Source organism: Botrytis byssoidea (genome assembly GCF_014898295.1).
Source record: "Botrytis byssoidea strain MUCL 94 chromosome Unknown BBYS_045, whole genome shotgun sequence".
NCBI lineage: Eukaryota > Fungi > Ascomycota > Leotiomycetes > Helotiales > Sclerotiniaceae > Botrytis > Botrytis byssoidea.
Genome location: NW_024065886.1, coordinates 123,929 through 141,362, shown reverse-complemented (window position 1 = coordinate 141,362; position 17,434 = coordinate 123,929). Strand labels below are relative to the sequence as shown.

Genomic DNA, 17,434 nt, shown 5'->3' with positions numbered 1-17,434 from the left:
TGACTTGTCTTTATCTGTGAGCTTCTATTCGTTGAGAATTGCTTGAGATCTTTGATACATATCCCACTCTTCTAGAGATGATGATGATTTCAAAAGCCAACTTGCAAGGCCATGTGGAATAGAAGTGAAAATAGAATTCCACATATGGACTATTTCACCGGGGAAGTTACCCGTAACAAAAGTGTCTAGTGCTGACATGCCATCCTGCTGTTCATTTCCAATTGACAAACTCAGGTCCGTTTGTTCTGATCCATGTGCAGATCGGAAGCACTTTATTTGGATATCCCACTTATCATGATTTGATGCCTCAGATAAAAGGAGTATCACCTAAAAGATGGCCACACTCGAGATTGTTAAGAGGGGAAAGAGATAATGAGAAGAAAAAAATTAAATGTTAGACCAATAAATCGCCAAAACGACACCTGAGTGATTCGAACACTCGCTCCCGAAGGAAATGCCTGACTCTGATCTACTCAGTAGCAGGGCATCGCGTTAACCACTCCGCCAAAGTGCCCAATCATGTGACAGACACTATCTTGTAGCAATATATACACGTACTTATATAAATTAGACACTCAACGAACAAAAAGCTCATCTCCCTTGTGCAAGGCTGTGAGGAATGATAACTTCACGTAAATTCCTAGGATAAATGATATGAACCATTTCTGGAAGGTACAGTCGACGTATGTATGACGCGCCATACCTTGGAGCTGAAAGATTATTGTTCTTACCACCGAAGTTCTACCGAATATCATAATTTCAGACATTTGACTACCTAGTACCTACCTAATGATTCAAAGTGAACCTGGACACACGAAATGTTCTCTAACGCCACCATATCGCGCACGCATGACTCTATAGATCCTATAAGACCACGTTTGTACTGAATTCGCGGCATTTGAGTACTTCCGGCTTTGCATAAGCAATGACGTGGCTGTAGAAATCATCACCCGCAAATATTCCACAAAATTGAAGCACTTCGGAGTCCTAATTCCAGCATAACGCGCATCCCCCGTCCAGAGAGACCTTTTACATGTGCTCGAAGGGTCGAAGTAACATATTTGAGTGTGCAAGTTTCCCACTGGGTAGTTGGATGAACACAAAATAAACGCAACATACAATCTGCCTTGTTCGCAGCCATCTGTATCCATCGTCTTAAGCGCCAGCAATATGCGAAATCATGTTCGGATCCTTTGAAGAAAAGAATGGAAAGTTCCGACACAGACCATCAAGTGTTCCTTGAGTCCCCTGCAAATCTTATTCCGCAATAGCCATATTACCATGCTGCCATGTGTTATCTGGAACATGCCTGCAACATCTCTGCATGTTGAATAGGTGGGGGTAAATTCTCAATATGATGATCAGAAGGTGTGAAAAGCTATGAGGCACGATCTGTTGAGGCTTGTAAAAGCACAGGATTCATTCCTACTCTACACGCAAGGGCCCGAGATACCAAGATGTTATTATGCTTTTGAGTTTGAGCTTGACCTTAAGCTTAAGATTGGTGCTGGTAAGCTTACCTCAAACTCATTTGGAGCCCGTTTGATACAATCATTGTAAAAACATTCCCACTATTATGAATTAAGTGGGGCTATACAATTTCTGGGGTTCATCCGCGTTGACTACCATGTTCTAGGAGTTTTATTATCCAAGATTAGTTATGGAGGCTCAAGCAAAGATGGGCATCGGCAGGATTTTGATACGGGTCTACCTGGTCTTGTACCGTCGACCAGGTTGAATCTTTTTGAGGGGAGAAAACCACATTCAAAACGTTTATTAACCAACTCGCCTTTAGTGGAGATTGCTTTTCACTTCTCTATAGTTCTGGCCTTTCTTAGTTACCTTGATCGATTCTTAGCTTGCGACTATTCCGACCACACATCTTCAAACATGGTAAACTTTGGAACAACACTACTTGAAACAGAACTGCCTCGAACTTCCTGCTGGCTCCAATCATCAAATTCTATTGACCACTTTCAACCAAGATCATATACACCAAAGATTTCGCTAAGCCCTCCTGGGAGTCCAAGTAGTGTGGAGTCTAGTGGTATTAGACGTTATCGCAGGACTACGGCTTGTACAACATGCCGTGATAGAAGAGTTGGCTTTTACTTTTCGATCCATACTTATGAAATGTACTGATTTGATAACTCTAGGTTAAATGTAGCCGCGACAGGCCATTCTGCACCCAATGTAAGAAGGGGGGACGACTTTGCAAATACTTGAACAGCGAAATACCCGAATTTGAGTTCATTGAGGTGAATGTATCAAGGAGTTCGGCTAGGAAGTCGCCATCGCCAGTTATGTCAAATCCAATCACCGAGAGGAAATCCGGTATTAAGTCAAAAGCAAATAGTCGGTCGGTGGTTAAAGTGTCCCAATCACCATCGTCTCGTTTCCTCCCAAAGACTCTCGCCAATGATATAGATCCTCAATTCCATCAGCCTATCAAAAATCCAGCGATAACCCTTGGTGCACTCGGCGAAGATTTCATTTCCTCTTTTCGGATGAAAGTTCCAGCGCGAGAAGTTTGTGATCATTTCTTGAACAACTTCATTGGACTACAATCTGCAGTGCCCATATGCCATATTGATACCCTTATAGATGAGTACAGCAGCTTCTGGGCCAACCTGTCTTCTAAGACCTCGGTCGAATCTACCCTACTCATCTTAGCTGTTCTATATTGTGGGGCTGCTAATTCTACCATAAATATTTCACAATCAACAACATTACAAGAACTATACGAACAGCTATTAGATGTAGTTAATCTTCCAACATATCATCACACACACCGAAGATCATCTGCGATCCAGCTTCTGCAGGCTTACCTACTTGTAAACACTTTTCGAGCTAGCACATCATTCTCACAGTTCCGGTATGGTTTCCTATCCCACGCCATTAGACTCGCTCAATCATTACAACTCCATTCCGACAAACCGTATCAAAGTGTTGGTGTCCAGGCTGAAGTTGAAAAGAGAATGTGGTGGCATTTGCTGTTTTTGGATCTGCAGTCGACTATCACGACCGGCGCGCCTTCACTGATGACTAGAAGCGGATACACAAACGATTTTTCGTTACCCATGGTGTTAAATCATGCCTCTAGCCAAGATTCAGCTTCACCAATGATGATCGCGTTTTACGGCCAGTGCCAGTGGGTGCGTTGTATGCGCGGGTGGGTCATGAACATGCCAACACAGGAAGATGCTGTTCGTCTTGTTGAAAGCATCGAGAATCTTCTGAAATTGTTACCGGAGGTAAAAGCAGAAAACTTACGACCGCGGGCGTACCTGATGTTATTGATTGATAGTGTATATTGCCTTCTCGGCTTGAACTTCTGCCAAGCAGAACAATTGCAGGATATTGGGTGGCGCAATGATATTGTCCGGTTTGTCATCACCAAGAGTGTCATTCTTACTGTTTATCACTAACACATTCAACCCAGGGCTGCAAGTTCATCTCTGCAAAAATATCTTTTCCTATCCGACACGACCTCCGCAACGTCATTGAAGTGTATTCTCCCTGGTCTCATACAGCCTCACCACGCTGTTTTTATCCTCCTCATGCACCTTAGTCTATGCACTTCTTTGGATACCAAGGCTCAATCGCTGAAAGTTCTTGTGGATAAAGTCTTCGATGTCGAACTATCTAGCCCCAGACCTGGTGCCAGTCGTGCTGCTTCCGGATCGCCCGAATCCACCCATTCTAATCATACTTCTCGTATCACGCGCAAGTCATATGGTTACCCACGTCAAGATATCCTCATCCTACTCTATAGAAGAGTACAAGCCAGATTAAACCAGAATACACGGAAATTCACAGCCATGTCTCGGTCCGCTTCTCCTAATATGGGGGTCTTACCACAACCTGAAGGCTTGGTCTCGCGAGACACGAAGAGCAACATTGTCTCCAGCGAGAATTGCGCAAGTGGATATGAAGGAACTAATTGTATGGGCTTGGCAACGGAGATGCACAGAGAGGATCACATAATGGATAGAGAGCTAGATGATGTCTTTAGAGGTGGACGAGATGTATGGAATAAGTGGGAAAGACTGATAGGTGCGGTTTTCAAGTGCTGAAAACTGGACTATGAGTTATTCAGACACGGACGAGGAATTTTTATGACAGACTGGCAACTTAAGGAGTGTCTTAGTTCAATAGTAAAAACAGCATCTTCACGATTTGGCCACAGATGCTTGCTCTTCTCAGATGCATCTGGACCGATTTCATGCATATTTCAGTCTAACTTTATCCTTGAACCCTATTATAAGTATAATATACTAAATCACTTATTAACTTCAAGTGAATAAGTGATATCACAACTGTAAAACATGTTTGAAACATAATTTTTACCAGATGAAATCATGTTACTGTATAGAAGTTAAAAGATTTACCTTCTTGGAGTGTTTCATAATTAAGTGGAATGGCATGGAAGTACATCATACGTTGCAATTATATTTGCTCGGTCTGATCGACATTATTTCCTCTTGTTCTATGAAATGATTTTACAAGTAATGATTCAAATTAGCCTTATTCATAAGCTCGATATAAAAATACCTACCTAAGCCCGGGGTACCTAGATATGGAACTTCTTTCAAAAACGAGAAACGAACGAAGCGGATCAGTCCAATTCGGTCAGCATGTACTCTTTTACTTCAACATCTGCTTTAACAATCATATTTTCGATTAATTTTTCACTAGAACAACTCAGTCTTCCGCTCTTACTGTTGTATTAAATTATGTTATTTACTATGATCTAATCGTACCCTCCAAGATATGATAATGCAATTTAGACTGGAAGAATATGTACATAGATAATATTCAAATTACCGCATTGACCGTAAACAAACGCACAATCGCAAAGTCAAAAGGTTCAGACCTGTTCAGTGGACTCCTGAGCTTTAACACTCTTCCATTCCAGAAATAGAGAAGAAATAAACGCCAATCCAGTAACAGGAATCGCTGCGATAAAAACTTTCTGCAACGCACCATTGTATACTTCCAATAGTGCAGGCAATTGATCCGCATCAACTACAGATCTGAAGCCCGTGGCACCAGCATCCAAAACTGCCTGGATGTTGATTCCTGGTAGCTCTCCACTGTCATATGAAGCTTTTAATTGGCTCTGAAGAATTGTGTTTCCAACAGAAACAAAAACTGCGCCACCAAAAGACTGCGATGCAACCACCGCAGCGGTGCCGATGGGGATTTTATCCAATGGCAAGACGGTTTGGACAGCGGTGAATCCTTGTTGGATTGCAATTCCGAATCCCGTCGCACTGAGAATCTCGTAGCCGATCCACTCAGCGGACGTGGTATCAGTTCTGAACGTGCTGATGAATCCACAGCCTATCGTAGCGATTGCTGTACCGATGATAGCGGGTGGTGTGAAGTATCCGGTCTTGGAGACGAGAACACCGGCCACGAGTGAGAAGAAAGCGTTGCAGAGGACATATGGAATCATGTCAACACCAGATGCAATTGCAGTTGTATTCTTGATCGCTTGAAACCACTGAGGTAGATAATAGCCGTGAATAATCAAGGCTGAGTAGAGGAAGAACGAGAAAAGGCAGCTTGCTAATACGGTTCGCTGCTGGAGGATTTCAAGCGGAACCAAAGCCTTGTCACCTCTGTACCAGAACCACAGTCCTAACAAAACCATGGTTACTCCGAAGCCGGCGAGAAGTCCAATAACCATGGGGCTAGACCAAGAATTACCCTAATGAATAGTCAATACCTAGTAGTTGTAGACCACCAAACCAGAAGAGTAGAACTTACCTCTTCAGTACGTTGGAAAGCTATGAAAAGCATGACGCATGCACCGAGCAGAAGAATATTTCCGAGGATATCAAGATCCAGGACTCGTGAGCCGAACGATTGTTTTGTTTCTGTGTTATTCTTAGGGTTGAAGAATAAGATCATGGCTAAGATGGTTACACCACCGACCGGAAGGTTGAAATAGAAACACCATCTCCATGATACTTTGTCCGTGAAAACTCCTCCCATTAATGGTCCCACTGTAGCTCCCAATCCGAACCTACAACCAAATTAGTCTATGGATGAGTAGCCAAGTTGCAATACTCACATCAAACCCACAGCCGCGGTGAAGACGGGACGTTTTTGTATCGGAACACTATGAGCGACCACAACAAAAGACCCGGTCAAAATACCCGCGCTCCCAACTCCAGCGATGGCACGCCCTATAATCAATGTGAGAGAATTCGGAGCTACACCACAAATCAATGATCCTATCTCGAATAGCGCATTTGCTCCTAGATATGACCATTTAATACTGAAATTAGTAAAGATCCTTCCGTACATCGGTTGGAACGCGCATGCCGTAAGGAGGTATGCACTTCCATACCACCCAACGTCTGCGTATGAATGAAATTCTCCACTAATATATGGAATCGCCTAGGAGTAATGTTAGTAATGTGCGCAACGGAGGAATTGGGAATGACAGGCATACAGTTGTAATAATCGTTCTATCCAAAGAAATCAAAAGTACCGACAGGCAAAGCCCGATTGTGAGAATCGTTAGAGCAAGAGTTCCAGGATACTCAATTTCCGCGTCCAATTCCTGTGGCTCTGGTTGCGCAATAAACTCCTCAATTTTTTCGGTTTTTGCGCGAGACCCGAAAGCATCCAGATTACTAGTAGACGCCAACGATATTGCGTTCACGTCTTTAGTTTCCCAATCTACCATCTCATCTATGTTCTTCATAAATTGATCACTCCATAATCCGGGTTTTCCAGGGTGTCTTTGCTCTTCCACAGGAGTTGATAATCGATGTGGTCGCTCATAGGTCCTACTTCTTCTCTTGGCGCTAGACACGGATTCACCAAGCGTGCTTTGAGATGCTAGATGTCGGAGTGATGGAGCTGCAGATGCTATGATATCTGTGAACAGTTCATTGAGGGCAGCATTATTTCGGGGTGCTTTGTTCGTATCATTGTCTGAAGATTTTCGTGTCCCACGAGACATGCTGGGTCGTAATATCCGTGTGCTTTCCTCCTCGAGTGATGGTTTTTCCAACTGCGCGATAGAATCAAATCCTGCATAATCAGAGCCTGCTTTCGTACTCTCCATGGTAGAGGGACGCGAATCTGAGCTCACATTGCGCGACTTTTCTTTGGGAGTGTTCAATGAATCGTGAGAGACCCTTGGCTTCTGTTCTGCGGGCTGTTGAGGACTTCGTTGAGAATTTAACCCCTCTGTCGGTATCTCCTTGTTGTGACCTAACTGTGATTCTGCTTTTCCAAACGTGTTTTCTGCGAGCTGAGGTTTAGTTCCATCTTTGATCTCTTCCACATGATCTTGAGAACCTTCTTGTCTACCAGATCCTTTATTTACTGCTTGCTGATTGTTATCAGTATCTGGATGATGAGAGAGTCCATTGGCCTCATTTAAAGCCGAATGGTCTTCTCTGTCATCCTGAGTAGTTTCAGATGACGGTCGTTCCTGGAAAATTTGACGCGAAAAGTCAAGTTCTTCCACTAAATCTGTATTTGGTGCTGCATGTTCGATTGGAGAGCTCGCTTCACCGTCCGAACCCATATTTGCATCTCCAGGGGATGCCTTCGTGGTATTTTTTGATATTAATGTCGATGTAAAGTTGTTTCAACTCCTTTGTTCACTACAATCCAAATTACGATGTGAGATATTGGGTATAGTTGATTACGTAGGTAAACCATTAGTTGCGGATACGGGATTGCCGATCAACAATATATACTATTGTAGATATGCGGGCTATGAACTAGTACAGATATCCGGCACCGTTCGGGAGGAGAACTGGGTTTCTCGATGTAGATCTTTACCGGAGAAATTGGTCTGTGACATCTCAGCTAACTAAAAATTTTAGGTTATTTGAATCACGACCCGAATTTTCAATGGGCCGACGCTGTGACAAAAGCTTCTTTTGTACGTATGGACTGATCTCCAACACACAAAACTTCATTCAACGTGTGAAAATGAAGTCATTTCAACACCATGTGACAAATGCGCTGCAATTGTTGTCTATGTACGCGGCAGATTAAAAATTATACTATGTACAGACAGCAATGAAAACCTTATATCCAGAACACATGAGCGCTGATAGCTCATAAGATTTGGTTCCTCTTCAGCCCCGCCAATTGAGCAAGAGTAGACAAAACGCCAACTAAGCCAGTACCATCAGTATGTCTTCCTAATGCCTCAGATTCACCAGTGAATGATGCCTCCAACTCTTGCTGGCTTTCTACAGACAAAGTGTCTGCGATTTTCTTTCCCCTTAATCGTTCTTCCTCGATCTTTGCATGTGTCCATTTTTCAAAGTTGCCGGATTTTATTTCTTCATTCAATTGCGCATCCATTTCATTTTTCTGAAGATCATCCGGAAGCAGTCCGGAAGCTCTCATCATAAATTCAGGACTGATTGTTTTGCGACCTTGCTTGAAAACACATTTGCCAAGCGAGGATGCCACAACACCTGCTCTTGGATCCAATTCCTTGCGGTTTTCATATTCTTCATCCGATTTCTGCTGTGGATAGAGGGTGTATGACTTTGGTTTTGAAGCATCCTTTCGAACAAAATGGGTGACAGTCCATATCCATTTTTCGTCCCACGAAAGAATTCTTGTCCACATCTCGTATGATTCATAAGGCTTGAGTTCCTTCTTGAAATTGCAGTTTACTGCCCCCAAAGCAATGCCAAAAACAGGTCCCTTCGATCCTGTAACTGCCTCTGTTCCACCTCTCATCTGTTCGATGGCCTCGGAGAATAGCGTACAAAACAAGTGTGTTCGAGCTACGTCAGCATCTGAAAAGTAGGAACTGTTGCTTTCTAAGGGGAGTCAGTAACTATATACCTGGAAATAGCATTTTCAACTTACTGTGGAGGTTCAAGTCAATCTCCATCAACGGGGCATGAGACTCAGTGATCAAGGGCTGGAAAAGTTGATGTGGTCCACATTTAACTTTGGGCCGCTGTGAGCGGAGACAGAATCGAAAGGCGTTGACGATACGTAAATGCCAAATTAATGGCAGAGTCTTGAAATTCCCAATCGCTAGTAAAAGTACAGCGAGCTTCCATACTGTCAGCGATGTATAAACATAATCTAAAATCCTCAGAAGAATGTGTAAAGAGTACGTGATGATGGCCCAGACAAAAGTCTTGCTGCTTGGGAGGAAGGGTTGAATTGTAAGCCCGGTATACAGGTGCGCGGCTGTACCATTGACTGTAAAGTTGTTCATTTTGAATTCTGAGAGTGAAAGAGGTACTGAAGACGAAGATTTCTGCGGTGCAGAATATTACTCTAGAATATTTGACATGTGTAAAGAAAATGAGATCATAGAAAAGAGAAAGAAGAAATCATTTCTGTTTTCTGTTACTGAAATGCTTGATTTCACCGCCAACACTGCAAATGGCAAGAGCTAGCCTGAACTTCTAATAATACATGTCGTAGATGGCGCTCAGATAGACTCAATATTCGTGTGAGTTTATGATCTTTAAAGTTCACCAAAATTTCGTGGAAATTGAGCATGATGGCCTTCCATGCAGAGATCTTCTTCGTAATGTCTATTACCAAAATTAAAGATCTACCTCGCCAGGTTGATCGTCATACACGCTAGTTAAATGAAGACGGCTGGGTGAGGATACCGCATTCCAGTTTCCGGCGGCTCTTGCATTAGTTTAAAATCCAATGCACTAGTGCGGGTCACTTTCGTTTCCCATTCGGGATCCGGCGTGAAACCACTATGTGTTAATAGTATAAAGATCTACACAGAAAACCTGGACGTGGCCGAAAAAGTTAATCTATCAAAGGTCCGAATCGATTACTGGCTCGATAGCGGGTGTTGAAAAGACTAAACCGACTACGGTGTAACCGACATTAGGCCGGCTATACCCTTATGGGGATCAAAAGACATTATATTTGATTCATATACCCTTTCTGGGCTAGGGTTTCCCTCTGAAATCCACCCATATGGTTGCTTTGATTTAGGGCTGACAAGATTGCGAAAGCTGGCAGCTCGTTAGAGTCAGTGCAAATAATTGTTGCCAAGACCTGTATCAACCACTCGAGCATATGGATAGGCTCCCGGAACCAGGTAGAGGGTATTGGAGCTAGCCCAAGAACTAGTTACTGTCAACTCGAAGAATGATATTACCGCATAATCTAATCGGAATACATAGAAGATTTTATTTTACACGTGAACATGGTGCAAATTTCCAGAGATTAAACTTGTTTTCTATTCTTACATTCGAAGCTCTCACAGGGAGAATATACATTATGCTACCAAATAAAACTTATCAAATACAAACTTCCCCATCCACTTCCCATTAGAACTACTTCTCGAATCTATCCCATCAACACCCCCTGAAACGTGCCTTCTACAAAGATCCCCCAGAGTACAAGAGGGAAAGCTCCTCAGTCAATGGCTCTGTGGCTTAAAACTTCACTGTTTATGACTTTACTACAGTTTTAATATCCTGGGTCTTGATGACGTGGGTCTTGGTGACGGTTCTCTTCACTACAGTCTTCTTGTATGTAGCAAAATAGAAAGAGATGAAAAGAAAGAGGTAGGAGCTCAAAATGGTACATCCAGCGAAAGCAGCGAATGGCTCACCAGCACATGTTCCGAAGTGGGGGAGATTTTGGTAATAGGTGCTAGCGTAGTAGTTATATGTGGCGAACTGGAGAAAGGTCAGTACGAATTTTGTTTCCAGATTCTGAGACTTACGTAAACTGCGAAAAGATCAATGACAAATTGGGTGATTTGCATGCGGGTGATCCATTCCTTCCAGGTGATACGGATTCCACGTGCACTCTGGAAGTAGTACCAATACATCACAACGTGAACGGAGAGGTTCAAAGTGATTGGGACCCAGGATACTGGAGTGTGTCCGACAAGTTGAGTATAGCACAAGAGAGCTGTTGCTGGGTGGTGATAGCAGTGAAGGAAAGCTAGGATAACAATAAGCACTGCATGAGTTCAGGTTCGGTTATGACTTACTCAAAGGCTTCTTCTTGAGAAACAAGAAAACGGTATCAAGCAACTCCACATACTTGGTGATGTAGTTCAACTGTTTGTCTTCATTAGTATGATCTTTTTTCAGGTCTTAGGAACATGAACATACGTAGTAGAGAGTAACCAATGGCTTGGTCCATCCAGTTCCACCGCAGATACCATCAAACAAGCCATTTTTCCACAGACTTGGAATGAGCTGCTGCGCAAACAGAACAAGTAATGAACCGCTTACGACAGTCAACATCAAGTTGTGTGCCATGAACAGACCATTTAGTTTATATGCTGGACGGTTCTTCATCCATGCTTGACCACCAAAGATGATCACGTAGTAAAGAGCTACTGTAACAAGAGTTCCTTTCAACGTAGCCATTGGCGTCTTTCCTGGAATGAACTCAAAGTCTTCAGCAGGATATCCTGCGATCGACGTCCAGAGCTTATCGAAGGCTTCCCATGGGGAGAACTGGATGGCTCCATTCAGCGGCAAAAGAAGTGTACTGCTTGACATATTGGCTGATGCTGTCGCAACTCGTGAGAAAAGAATGTGGAGATAAGAATGAGATTCAAGATGGAATTCTGATGTCAAAAAGAATTTTGTTATTTTAAGGGTTAACGATTATATCTTAAAGAATTTTGCTTCTTTCAAAAGATAGGGAGGATATTGCTAATCCCAGTTGAAATGCCGTTTCTCATACATCCAAAACTTTGAAAACTTCTACGGACTAGTGATGACGATCACAATCAAGGCTAGAATTTGTAGTACGGACGATCTGAGCCAAAATCTCGAGCTGAGTGATTGAGAGTTTGAAAACTACTTTCAATTCTAAAGGTATGTAAAGTCTACTTCCTGGCTAACTTTCGCCATGAAGTGGAGCTTTGTCACTATGATGAATGGCCGCTATCAGGGGCGACGGGAAGTGTAACGACAGATTTGGGGAAACAAGTTGAGCTTCCGGACGTTTCAAGCATCGAATTATTGCTACCACTTGGCGTGCATAGAAATGATCGAATGGATGAATTTCTCCGAAGTACACGGACTAGCTCCGCATTGGTTAGTAGGGAGGATCCACAAATGATGTGTCGTAGGGGGTTCTGTTGGGGACGTCTAAGTAAAGATAAGCTTTTTGCGGGTACCTTTCGCCTATCTTGAATCTTGATGATCGCGCAATTACTCGTTTCGGTTGTCTGCTTCCCGCTCACGTTGAAATTCCAACTAGTGCTTGTAGATCAACAACAACAGTGGGGACGATACTAATCCAAATCTCACAAGCGGGACGGCTGTTTCACGTTATTCTTTTCTCGAAGATTTAAAGTTTTCTTTTTGAGTCAATTAGAACCATTTCGATAAACTCATATTAATAGAATGCTTCTTGCACATCTCCATAAAGAAGTCTCTGACCCACACCATGCGAGATTCGATCACGCCGAGCAATTAGTTAAGACAGCAATTTTGGCGTGTCAAGCAAGGATGTGTACGTATCGTGCTGGCATTGTTCGAAATGTTAGCCAGATATATTGTTTACCGTCTATTGAAAGTTATTAGTAGTTGATACATTCTTAGGAATGCACTTCTGCAATATTTGTGGAGAATTTTAGATAGATTCGATCGTAAAGGTGTGATGACGATCAATGAGATCAACATTTTCGAGCATTCTGGCTAAGATACACCAAGTGTTGTTAAAATTACGATCCACAAGTATGGACGGTGAATAATTTCATTAGCATTTCGAATTCATTCATCAGTGACATAATTCCGGTCTTTGTCTTGTCGTTTCCTTCTCAACTCAATAACACTTTACTTTGAGCAACGACATGGCTATCGAAGTATCTTTCGCCTCCCTTTCTGGGGCAGCGGCATTGATTGCACTCCTGATATCAAAGAACTCCTCGTGGAGCACTCTATACTCACTTCAAATTGTTTTTGGAGTCTTCATACCGACATATGTCTTTTATCTCAGTTACATCTTCCCATTCTATATTTCCGAGCTGCGACATGTTCCTACCGTCCCTGGCTTCCCTCTCTGGGGCCAATTCTTTGAGATTATCAGCACTGAGATTGGTGTCAGCCAGCGTGAATGGCATCAAACCCACGGCCCAATTATTAGATACTTCTTTCCCTTTGGAGCTGAACGTCTTTCAGTGGTAGATGACGATGCAATCAAGCAGGTATGATAGATCAGCATGACTTACTTTGTACAATCTTTAACATGAAATCGTAGATGACAACCAGAAATCCATACAACTATCCCAAGCCAGTGCGCGCGAAGTTGTGGATGGTCAGAATTCTTGGAGAAGGTGTCCTTCTTGCTGAGGGAGATGAGCACATTCATCAACGAAAGTCCTTAACACCAGGTTTCTCTATCCAATCGATTCGAGCTCTCTACCCAGTATTTTGGCAGAAATCATTGCTTCTCACCAAACTGTGGAAGGAAGAAATGGACGCTGACTCGGTAAAAAGTAAGCCTTTTGAGGTTTTGGAATGGTTGAACCGCACTACACTTGACATCATTGGTGCCGCTGGCTTTGGTGTTGATATCAACTCTCTCGAGAATCCCGAAGCTGAAATTCGTGAGGCCTACCGACTTGTCTTTGCTTTCGACATTGGATCCCGTATCTTGCACGGTCTTCAAGCCTTTATTCCATCCACTAAGTACATTCCCGCTAAGATGAACCGTGATATGGAGAGTTCGCGAAAGATTATTCTCAGGACTGCAACAGATATCATTGACGAGAAGCAAGAACAAGCTGCTCAGAGAACTAATCATAAGGACATCATCGCATTGATTGCCAAGGACAACCTGAAAATGAAGGAAGCTGGTGAAGAAGGTTTATCTTTCGAGACTATGCGTGATCAAATCATGGTAAGCAGAAGTCGTAAACAACACCTCGTAATCTTGCGGAAGACTAATTTACATTGTCCACAGACTTTCCTTGGAGCCGGCCACGACACAACAGCAACAGGTTTAGCATGGACAATTCATCTTCTCTCAACTCATCCGGAAATTCAAGAGAAACTCAGAGCCGAGATCCGCGAGCACATGCCTTTCCTATTCGATCAAAAATCCCGTTATGAAGGAAGCGTCGAAAAGACTGATGCTGATCTTCTACCATACCTCGACAATGTCTGCCGTGAATCTCTCCGTTTCATTCCACCCATTCCAATGACAGTCCGACAATCTCTCAAAGACGATAAATTGGGTCCATACACAGTTCCAGGCGGTACGGTCATCTATATTCTCGCAAACACTGTTAACCATCTTCCTATGTACTGGGGTCCCACAGCCAACGTTTTTGACCCTGATCGTTGGAACAAATTGCCTGCTACGTTCACGGCCAATGCTTTCATGACTTTCTTGCAAGGCCCTAGAGGATGTATTGGACGCAAATTTGCCGAGACCGAAATGAAGGTTTTGTTATGTTGTTTATTGAGCATGTACAAGTTTGAGCGTGATGAGAGCGTGGAGAATCCCGAAGACTTAAAGATGTGGAGATTGGTTTTGAGACCAAGAGATGGTCTTCAAGTCAAGGTTACTGCCATCTGAAGTTGTTTATAGTTGATGCGAATGTCAATGTTAGTTGGCATGAAGGAAAACTAGGAGATGGTACAAAATCGTTTTTAATTTTTACATAGATTTTTTCACGAAGACTCTTGTAAGAGTTCTGGTCATATTTCACGTACCGTATCCTTTCTGTAATATAATTCTTATAAAATACTTGCTTTATTACATGAACTGAAGTGCTAGTACCGCTCAAAAAGTAAATCGATTCAACTGAAATCTAGATGTATAGAAGCGTCTCTGATCTCAATGCTAAAAAGCTACAATTCCTTCATAAAAACAATGTAAATATCTTGTCTTGACTTCGGATTGATTGTATTAGATCTATTGATCAGTTATGAATCCGAGTATCATCTGTCGCCGATCTGATATTGATGCATTTGGTAGATCAAAGATTGAAGAGATGAAGGGTCTTGTTATGTCTTCGCTAAGGGTGTGATGAGCAATGAGTACAAATTTTACAGCGGTCTCGATACTGTCGAATAAATTCCAAAGAGTTTACACACATGATGATGCATAGAAGTCAAAGACGGGCAGAATTTATAGAGGGGCAGGAGTCGAAGAGGGGCTGTATCCATTCTGCCCACCTTTGCGACATTGAGAAAACGCGAGATATCAAACCCCCAAAATGAAATGAACTCAGAAATCAATCTTTTTTGAAACCTGATTTAAACTTTCTTGTATATTTCTATTCTTTTAAATTAAATTTCTAGATTTTTTCTCCATCAAATTGTTGATATTTGAAATTATAAAGAGAAAATTGTTTTTTGTTCGTTTCCGATATTAAATTCTGATTGAGATGTAGAATTTTGGTGTCCGACTTGTTCTCGAGGTCGCGAACGCCCTCTTCGTATGAACAGGGGATATTGAAATATGATACCCCATTCCATATTACGTAGCACACTATCAAACACGTCATCTGCGCACGATAGTGGGGAGAAAGCGGGCTATATAACCATTTGTCCGATAGATGCACTTTGTTGAAGGATTGAGAGCATGGTTCTTCCCATCCTCAATGATAGAAGTTAGAAGTAGGCAGGGTGTGCTAGGCACTGGACCTTGTCAAATGTTCCTATTTCTGCAAATTCTGAATTTTCAATTTGCAATACAAGCAATTCAAGCAATTCAAATGCATATGTGCATATGTGCATATGTGCATATGAAACATTGAAAGTTCACGAAATCAAAACTTGGAGCAGTGGACAGAAGCAATTTCAGAAAGGTAAAAATGTATATATATTAGAATTAGAAATCTCCACAAAAGTCATCTCGCCAAAAAGTTTTCTCCCCAAATTTCAAATATCGTCTCAACTGACATGCAGGCTCCATTCCCTGCTAAATATTCTCAAAGACCTTGGAATCATCCTCCCCGACCCCGATGAAGCGCGATCAATGCATAGCCGCCGTGCCAGCTTATGCACTGGTGCTTCCCTCTCTGTTGACTGTAACAGGGTTGCAGACAGCGATTCCTACACAGTCGAGATCAATAGGAATGAGAACCTGGGGCTCAACATCGATCAAAGAGTTTCCATGGTTGCTCTGGACTTGTTCCGCGTGGTTGATGGTTGGGTGAAATCCAGTTTGTTGAATGTTGGCAGGGTCGGCATCAGCGGTTTGGACATCGGTGGGTTGAACACCGGCGGGTTGAGCATCACCTGGTTGAACAGTACCTGGGTGGACTGGAGTTGGGTGGACTGCAGCTGGGTGAACTGGAGTTGGGTGAATCACAACTGGTTGGACGGGAGTTGGGTGGACCTCAGTTGGGTGGGCTGGGGCCAATGGACCCTCTCCTGCTTGAGCAGCCTCGTACCCTGGGTTTCCTTCATGGCGAGGGATCACCTGTTGATCGATCTGTTAGAAACAACTTCTCAATAATTCTATTTGAAATTTTACTCACATTGGCACCTCCTGGAACAATTTGGCTTAAATCGGCAATCGATGAGCCCTTGTCGACGGGAAGAGCAATGCTGAAGTCCGCAAGGACAACGACGAGAGCGAGAGCAGAGATACGTGAGAATTGCATGTTTTCGGTTTGGGGTTGAGTAAACGGGTTAGTTTGAAGATTAATTGTGGAGGGTGAAATGAATGTGGATAGTTTGCTAAATGAGTGTGATTGATGAATGAATGTGAAGTGTTTGATGAATTATTCAATTTCCAACGCAATGAGAATGAAGATATATACCACAATCCTGGCGACTGACCGATTATTCGACCAGGATTCCCGCAATCTGCTGATCATACCGATCTACCATTTCTGAGACAGCAAGAGACCCCGAAAGGGAGTCTGGTGTTCCTAAGAAGGCCGCTGGGCGAGTAGAGTTTTCCCTACCGCCGGATCTTAGATGCTAAAGGGAGATCGGCAGATCAGAATCAAGCAATTATGGGTATAACGGAGCAAACATTAAGCTCACCTTCATTTAATGAACTCCTTGTCGACTGCCGCTTGGAACGCCACAAAGGTTACTTTAGTGTGTTTAAGAACGATCTCAATACGGTCACGTGAGACCATTGCATTCGCACATTTTAAGCTTGGCGATGTAAGGCCAAGCGAAATCTGGTTAAGTCAGGGACAGCGAAGCTAGCGCTCCCTCAGCTGCCCCACCAAAGCACGGACAGAGATTCGTCACCGCTAAAGACCCACCAAGTCGGAAAGTTCTATGCAATAGCAAAGGACCACACATAAGACATACTGTACCAGAACGAGAGAGATTCTGCAAATCGCAATCTTTGGTGATTCTGCTTGAGTCAAATTTGATTACTCTACTCTGTAGTTCACGTTATAGAACAATTGTTGTCTAGATCGAATCGCCCTATCTGAACTATCTTGCGGAAAGTCGGAATCCGCGGTGTCGATGAACTTTAAACGCCACCATCT

At 42.9% G+C, this 17,434-nt stretch overlaps 6 protein-coding genes across 6 annotated transcripts; 2 read left to right on the top strand and 4 right to left on the bottom strand.

The window, feature by feature from the left end:
- Positions 1-1,890: 1,890 nt before the first annotated feature.
- Positions 1,891-4,076, top strand: EAE97_011996 (uncharacterized protein; the record flags this gene model as incomplete). Its single annotated transcript, XM_038882510.1, has 3 exons — positions 1,891-2,100; positions 2,157-3,385; positions 3,443-4,076. 3 exons carry the CDS (start codon positions 1,891-1,893, stop codon positions 4,074-4,076), a joined length of 2,073 nt encoding a protein of 690 aa, XP_038726681.1.
- A 794-nt stretch (positions 4,077-4,870) lies between these two features.
- On the bottom strand, positions 4,871-7,555 carry EAE97_011995 (uncharacterized protein; the record flags this gene model as incomplete). The annotated part of the gene is made up of 4 exons (XM_038882509.1): positions 4,871-5,716; positions 5,776-6,034; positions 6,083-6,411; positions 6,467-7,555. 4 exons carry the CDS (start codon positions 7,553-7,555, stop codon positions 4,871-4,873), a joined length of 2,523 nt encoding a protein of 840 aa, XP_038726680.1.
- Positions 7,556-8,097: 542 nt separating this feature from the next.
- EAE97_011994 (uncharacterized protein) lies at positions 8,098-9,229 on the bottom strand (the record flags this gene model as incomplete). Its single annotated transcript, XM_038882508.1, has 2 exons — positions 8,098-8,819; positions 8,869-9,229. The coding sequence occupies 2 exons, from the start codon at positions 9,227-9,229 to the stop codon at positions 8,098-8,100; spliced, it is 1,083 nt and encodes a 360-aa protein (XP_038726679.1).
- A 1,210-nt stretch (positions 9,230-10,439) lies between these two features.
- EAE97_011993 (uncharacterized protein) lies at positions 10,440-11,510 on the bottom strand (the record flags this gene model as incomplete). The annotated part of the gene is made up of 4 exons (XM_038882507.1): positions 10,440-10,670; positions 10,718-10,941; positions 10,991-11,060; positions 11,115-11,510. 4 exons carry the CDS (start codon positions 11,508-11,510, stop codon positions 10,440-10,442), a joined length of 921 nt encoding a protein of 306 aa, XP_038726678.1.
- A 1,304-nt stretch (positions 11,511-12,814) lies between these two features.
- On the top strand, positions 12,815-14,544 carry EAE97_011992 (uncharacterized protein; the record flags this gene model as incomplete). Its single annotated transcript, XM_038882506.1, has 3 exons — positions 12,815-13,168; positions 13,222-13,863; positions 13,927-14,544. The coding sequence occupies 3 exons, from the start codon at positions 12,815-12,817 to the stop codon at positions 14,542-14,544; spliced, it is 1,614 nt and encodes a 537-aa protein (XP_038726677.1).
- A 1,428-nt stretch (positions 14,545-15,972) lies between these two features.
- On the bottom strand, positions 15,973-16,582 carry EAE97_011991 (uncharacterized protein; the record flags this gene model as incomplete). Its single annotated transcript, XM_038882505.1, has 2 exons — positions 15,973-16,398; positions 16,457-16,582. 2 exons carry the CDS (start codon positions 16,580-16,582, stop codon positions 15,973-15,975), a joined length of 552 nt encoding a protein of 183 aa, XP_038726676.1.
- Between the last annotated feature and the right edge of the window lie 852 nt (positions 16,583-17,434).